This window comes from Alligator sinensis, unplaced genomic scaffold, assembly GCF_000455745.1.
Source record: "Alligator sinensis unplaced genomic scaffold, ASM45574v1 scaffold1054_1, whole genome shotgun sequence".
Taxonomy (NCBI): Eukaryota; Metazoa; Chordata; order Crocodylia; family Alligatoridae; genus Alligator; species Alligator sinensis.
Window position 1 is genome coordinate 979,740 of NW_005842480.1, and position 7,501 is coordinate 987,240.

Genomic DNA, 7,501 nt, shown 5'->3' on the forward strand with positions numbered 1-7,501 from the left:
GCTGGGGATTTTCCCTGAATCCTGGCCTCTTGGCAAAGGCTTTGCCAACAGCTTTAGTTTCTCCTCCTGGGCTAAATCCTTGTACCCAAGGAGAAACACTCCTACAGACATCCCCCACATCTCTTTTCCATTCTGCTTTCAGAGATCATTTCCAAAGAGGCCCTCTGGCTGTCCTTGCTGAGTTTAATTTCCAGACTCCATGCAAGCACAAGAGAGACATGTTGACTGCACACGCAGCCTCCACGCATCACTGGCCATTTCCCTTGCCTGGCTGGATGCCTTCAGTCCAGTCGTCCTAATTCCGCAACCTCCAAGTTTCTTTAGATGCAATAGATTTATTCACATCCTGGCAGAAACTAAGCTGTTCCAATGGACAGCGACTGCGTGACCCCTGGAAATCAAGCCAAGCACAAGCCTTCACAGCGAGTGCAACACAACGATCCACCTCAAGGCATCTCATTTCTCCTTCATCTTCCTTTCCCACACTCTGCTTCATGTGTTTGGGTTTTCTTTGCTTACTGCCTCAGTGCCTCTAGAAAGGCCTTCCCCCTGGGACAGGGACACTTCCACATCTCTTCCCTTTTTGGCCCTCCTTAAAAAAAAAAAATCACACTTCAGCAGGAAACTGCTCTTCTCATCAATAATCCTTGCTCCTTCTCCTGAGTCACTGCCCTATTTGTCTGCCTAAGAACAGCAGCATCTGCGCATGCAACTGGCAAGACACACGTGCGGCTATGTGAAAAAACTGCAACGGAGCATGTAATTCTGTACCCAAACTATACAACCACACATGCACTTCCCAGAAAATTTAAGCCAAAATATTTTGGCTTTAAGATGGTTCTTGTGGGTTACCCTGGAGAATTAACACACCCTCCAAACTCCAGCAATTAGCAATGACAGAGAGAGTAGCTTATTGGCCATGCTCCCATATGCCAGCCAGCTACTTGCAGCCACTTGCTTGTTTCGCACCCGGTAACACCCCACGGATCCCAAGTGCATGCTGGGACCCAGTCTCAAGATTTGCATCTCTCTGCTAATAAAGAAGTTGAATCTCTATCGTGGTTTGCAGGCAACCGTCTAAAAAGTACTGTAGAAGCACTACCACCACCCACCCCAATAACAGACCTTACAGTAATGTCACAGGGGAAGAAACCGAGTTAAGCCACACGCTGCAGGTTACACAGGTCATTAGTAGCAGAACAAGTTGTCCCAACTCCCCCTCCTGTACTGGAGCCACAAGGCCTCACACATTCCATATTTATGGAAACCAGGTGAAGCGCTCGGATTGGTTTTGAGACCTCCTGCTCTGAAAACCAGTCACTGAGACAGCCCCCTGACAACCTGAATCATACAAAAAAAACATATAAAGCACAGAGTAATTGCCCCAAAGTGGCACAAGGTGTGCACAGTTACTGCAGAATCTCGCTAGGCAGTCGCTAATCAAACAGGAACACCAACTACAGAGCAGAGAAAAACGCATAGCTATCACTACATCTGCTGGGCCCAACACTCCCACCCTAGCCGCTAGAGAAAAAAAGCTCTTTGCAGCAAACACGACTTGATCTCAGGGGCACTGGCTGATTTCACTAATGGGCTTTCTTTGAACCTTAATCGTTTAGCAACCCTTCTAGCATGTTTAAATTAGCCTAGTAAGATCCTGGTTTAAGATCATTGTTATCCCAATAGAGAAGAAGATATTCTGCTCACAGCTTCTAACCTGGAACACAGTGTAGTTAAAAGGTAGATGTATCCTGTTAAAAGAAGGGTCTCAAGAGACACGCACAACTTTTTCCAACTGATGACAGAGGGACTGTACAGTTTTGTGTATCTGTCAGACAAATAACGTTCCTCACCTTCCCCTTTGAGTTCCCCTCCAGCACTTGATCACTATGAAGCTATGAAGTCTAGTCCAGTGTCTTTCAACCCACGGGTCACAAGAGTATATGAAAGGGTCGCAGACAAACTTTATAAATGGATCAACAGGTTTTAAAAATGGATTCTCTTTTACAAGGAGAAAAATGTGGGAAATCCACAAGGGGCTGTTTGGGTCCCCCACACCCAACACACCCACCACTTGCCCCACACACTGGGGGGCTGGGGGTGGCGGGGGAAGCAGGTTGGGAGTGAGGGGCACTGGGTCGGGACTGACCATTGATGTTTACAGATGGGTCCTAGTACAAAAAAGGCTGAGGACCAGTAGTCTAGGCCGCTTAAACCATCTCTATTCTGACCCATGAAACATGCATTCTTCTAACCCTGCAGGGCATGACTTCCGTGAGTCTGTTTAGACTTCAAGGTCTTTAAAGGAAAGTTTCTTTGCCTAGTCCTGATCTACACAGCAAGAAGATGCTGCAAGAAAAGGGCAGGGCAGGATGTAATCTAAATGCAGCAGATATCAATCACTGCTTCAGTTGTTTTCATGCTGACAAGGTGTCTTAAGCATGGGGAGTACAGACCCATCAATACACTCGCAGTCAGGGATCGGATCCCTCCCAAAACGCATAGGATGACTCAGTGCTGCACCCGGACCTATGCACGGTGAAATCTAAAGGACCAATAAAAATAACATTTTGTCCTAGTAAACACTGGTCTTGAACTCATGGTCTAGCATCAGTAACTTGGATGAAAGGGGAAGGTCTATAACGGGTGCTGATTAGAACTGGTCCTGGATAGAGGTTTCAGAAGAGATGAGCACTCTTGTGAAAGTCCCGATGTAGGACGAAGCTCTCATTCCAATCAAGGCTGTTCTGTCTTTTTCCTCTTAATTTTCCCCCATGAGTGCTCAGCAGAGTCACATCACTGAGAAAGATGCACAAGTTCCACCTCCCTCCCTGAAATTGCTTCCCACTATGAAACACCCCAGTGCTACCACCACACACCCAGGCCAGGACTTCCCTGGCTCACGCTTACCTTCCTTGGCAGGGACGTGCGTTCTGGAGGCAGGCAGCCGGCATAGCCTGTGCTTGGTGAGCTGCACCAGCCGACCTTTGGGTGAAGTTCTCTTCAACATCGGGGAAGGTTTCCCCCGCAGGGAGGTTCTCTTCCTGAGATAGCTAGGACTTTTCAGAGGCATGGTGGGGGAGGAGGAGTTCTTCTTATCGACTGGGGAACTGCAGGGACACAACAGATGAGAATTAAAGGGGAGGGGAGGATCACAGAAGCATTTCCAACTGGGCACAGTGAGGCAGTAGTAGAGCTAGGAGAAAAAGCCGAGTCCCCAGACTCCCAGCCTAATACCTTATCCGCTGAACCATGCTGCCTTCTTAGATAAGAGAAAAGGAGATGCACAGAATTGAGAAGTGCATGCAAGGGGGCTATTTGAGGAGTACCTGACAAAGCACAAATAAAGGAGTCATTTGACATTCCAGCTCATCTATGTATACCTCATCTCTTGTGATAGCTGCTGCTGGGAAGACGTGGAAAAAGGCCAAAACAGACAAAAACAAGTCAAGTGACCCCACACTCTCTGCCTCTTTCCAGAGACAGCTCTGAGGCAGAGTAGGGAAGAAAATAGCAAGCAGCTGAAAAAAACATCTGGAGCATGGGAATAAGAACCAGGAGTTCCAGCATCCTACGCTGGACTTGGCCTCATCATCACATGGCCTTGAACAGTCACTTTGGGCCAGATTGCCAAGTGTTTTTGGTCTGATGCCACTCCTGATCCCAGCAGGAACGTGGTATCATGAAGCCTCCGGGGGGGAGCTTTCACACCCTACCAGCTTAAGCAATACAAAACTGGTGGTGTAGAGATCACGACCAAATTGACCAGCCCATGCCTCCTTCCTGTACGTGTGCCTCCACCCACCCATTGCCTTCCCTTCCATTTATCTTCATTCCTACCCTTTCCTGTGTGCACAGCACCCATCAGCTGTGGCCCAGAGGGGACAGCCGACACATGTGCTGTTCCTGCCACAAGTGCTTCCCCAAAGGCATCCCCAGAAGCAGCAGGACCACAGATCCTTCTCAGTTTCAAGCTGCTGCTACTGGGTGTGCTACAGACCCTTGGATAACGCTGGGGGCCAGCACAAAGCAGCAAAGACAAGCAAGTCCTGCCCAGGCTCAGAAGACCAGGGACCACAGGCGCTATCATGACTCTGGCTCTTTTCAAGCAAATAGACTTTTGCCTCAATATCCCTTGTCCTCACTGGAGCGTACTATTGTACACCAGTCATAGGAAAGTAGGGCTGGAAGGGAACTCGCAAGGTCACCTAGTCCAGCCCCCTGCTCAAGAAAGGATCATCCCTGACTGCACCATCCCAGCCACAGGTCTCCCCAACCTAATAGGATCAGAGGAAAACTCACAAGCTTATCTGAAAATCTTGCAAGGTCATCTAAGAAACTGCTGCCTGCTTGCCCAAGAGCATCTGTATCTAGATGGAGTTTGTGTACCTGTCTGGTGCAAGGGGCAGCAAAAGACATTCAACAATTCATTCAACTTTTTCCTCTCTATTCCCCATTACCTGCATCTAAATGAAGCTCTAAAAGCCCCAAATGGAGCCTGTTTCCTTATTGGATTCCTTTCTCCCCACTGTTAATTGCTGTTTATGACTGTCTCTGGTTTTACAAGTGCTGATACAATCATTTTTTGGAGGAGGAACAGGTAGTTGTGGTGGAAGGGAGGAGACACGGCACTTGTCTGTGGGAACTAAACACAGAATTAGACAGACCAGCAAAACTTTGTAGGCTTTAGCACTCAGCCCCCTGGAAAGCAGCACATTTCCATGCTGACCAGAAATGCTGCGCTTGGAAAAGTAGCAACAATACTATCACCGATTACTGGAGTGGAGCAGTGCCTTGCAGCTGCAGGCATGGGCTGGGACCGTGCTGTACGCACATCAGAGCAGCCCCAAATTGCTGACTGTATAATTAAGGGCAGAGCAACGCTTCTATTAAAGTCCCTGGAAGGATTTTTAGTGCTTTTATAAGCAGGAACACAGCTTAGAACAGCAAATACAGTTAGCGCAGCAGCAAAATTTACTCTGGAAACACCCAGTGACTTACCCAGAACTCCCCTTTCTTCTGATGATTTTGGTCCGGCTCTTCACTTTATATGTGGAAAATGCAGCATCGTTAAAGGGAGGCTTCAACCCGCCATGACTAACGGATGCATTGTTTAGGGTCTGAAGGCCTGAGTCGGCTCTTGGGAGCCGAGAGACTCCAGGATCCTGCTGGCTCCCAGACTGCCAGGTGAATGTTGACTTGGATGTGGAAGGAGAGGACTGCAAGCTGGACGCTTTCCATTTGTATTTACTGGGAGATGCATTCGGTTTTGAATGCAATCCAGATTTCTTCTGCTTTGCTCCCAAGTCCCCCTTTGGCAGCAGCTTCACAGCTCGCTCTGCACTAAAAGCAAGCTTCTTCCCACTTTCAGGAGCCTTCGGACTAGTCCACCTCCTCATAACACGGGGACATTTGCCAGGGTTTGCAACCCACGTGTAGTTGGTTTTTCTGAACTTCAAAGTTTTGCTGGAAGCTGCCGGTGAGACAGCTCGTTGGAGACTGGGGGTCTTGTGCGGCATGACAAATTTGATCTTAGCTGGGCCCGCACCAGCCTCTGAAGTGGCCGCCTGAGCATAACTAGTGAAAGCTTCCGAATGTCCAAAAATCTTTGGCTCTTTCGAATCATCTCTTCCTGCTCCGACTTGCTCTGAACTAAACCGAGCCGGAACCTGGGGCTCCGACTTCTTCCCTGATGACAGCCAGCCTGCCTCTCGATCAGGCAAGGCTGAAGGCTGCAGAAGCTTAGATTTCAACGCTATGGCACTTTCACTTATAGTTCGACATAACTCAGAGGCACTTTTAGTCACATCGCCGAGCAGTTTTGTGGTCCTCATTTTGCCCTTTCCTGTGAGATACACTGGGTTTGCATCACCCCTGCTGCTGGTAACAGGAGCCAGGTGCACTGAACAACGTGAGACTGGTAAAGATGTTTCTTCGTCAATGTTTTGAGAATAAGAAAATCCATGTAATCTTTTAGCACCCTCTGCGGCAGCTCCAGCCTCCTTCAGCCCAGACAAACCTTGCAGAGACCCCGGCTCACCAATGCTTCTATTGTCTGAAGCGGCGCTAGTCCTCTGGGGCAGTTTGATCCCAACAACTATATTACCATCTGTAGTCAAGCCCACGTGCCTTTCCAAAGCCGCTGGCTGTGACCCAAGGGGCTGACAGCTCCTATGGCTCACAGAAGCCTGGGATGAGCTAGCAGACAGACCGCTCCCAGAAAGGGATGTTGGCCCAGGTGGTCTGTTTACAAGGGAGTATTTTTTCCTCCAGGAGTTACCATGATGCTGCTGGAAATCCATTGGGGCTTGCTGGGAATATCTTGCAGAGAACGCGCCCCGACTGCTGAAGGTAGGCAGACGGGGATTTCTCCACCTCGGAGTCGTGGAAGGCAGAGGCACGGGGGCATTGCCGTGAACGTTTTTATGGTCATTTATGAGACCTGCGGGATGCAAAACAACCTGTTAATCGCAGCTCTACAATAACCCAAGTTTTGTCTATTCATTTTCTTTACACTGCACTGAAACGGCCTGTTGTACACTAACTCAAACAGCAGCAGCGCCCAAAGGAAAAGCATCGAGCAAATATCCACCGCTCCCTCCTCGATTCTCACGACATCCTAGTTTTAGACAGGGAAACACGTGAGCCCGAGAGCCACGTGCTGATAAATCAGGTTTCTCATTATGGTCTTTCCGAATACATCAACACTTTCCACCCACATTTAGTTTCTCATACAGGCACCAGTCCCGAGATTACCACTTGGATCGCCGATTTTGTAGATCAATGGGGGAGGGGGAAAAAACAGGTAAAAAAAAAAAATGATTGCTTATTTGGTTTACATGCATCTCCTCACTGCAATCTCTGAGTGCTGATCCAACTGCTCATAGGCATGTGGATATCAGCACTCGGAGGGGTATTTGATATCTGGGCTAGGGGAGGAAGAGAAATGTATTACTAAAGCAGAGGGATACGGTAGCACGGGCTCCAATCCGAGCTCTGCATTTAACTCGCTAGGAGTCACTCACTTTGACAAGTCACTTCCCTGCTTCCTGCCTCGGTTTCCCAATGAAAGGAATAAATACATTCATGGGGCGGGGGGGATTGAGGCATATTTCCCACCAATGTCTATAATGCAATTTGGGATTTTCAGATGCAAGGATTTTTAGCCAAGCCCTACATTTTCCAGGCATCTCGGGTTGCTTTAAAAGAAGCTTTCCCTGTTACAAACACCGGACCTCACAGAGCTTCAGAAAAGCAACATCAGCAGAAGAACCAAGCTCTCTTTTGCATCAGGTGCAATTAATTCAGGGATCTCACTGCCCCAAGACGCAGGCCAATGTAACCAGGTTCAAAACTGCACGAGGTCAATCCACACAGGACAGGGTCACAGGAGAGCAGGGCTGGTAGGGGAGGGGCGGGGGAAAGGGCCACGGAGGGAATCTGCCCCCCAGCCCTGCAATCCTGGGCCCCTCAAAGCCCCTGGCAACCTACACCCCCCCCC

At 48.9% G+C, this 7,501-nt stretch overlaps 1 protein-coding gene across 2 annotated transcripts in view; it reads right to left on the reverse strand.

The window, feature by feature from the left end:
• Positions 1-7,501, reverse strand: part of ZC3H3 (zinc finger CCCH-type containing 3) — a 271,056-nt gene that overhangs the window by 263,289 nt on the left and 266 nt on the right. For both annotated transcript variants that reach the window (XM_006031073.3, XM_025212740.1), the window contains exons 2-3: positions 5,002-6,442; positions 2,911-3,110 (exon numbers count right to left, since the gene is read on the reverse strand). In XM_006031073.3, the coding sequence (XP_006031135.1) occupies positions 2,911-3,110; positions 5,002-6,442 (1,641 nt within the window). The remainder of the gene's footprint in view (positions 1-2,910; positions 3,111-5,001; positions 6,443-7,501) is intronic.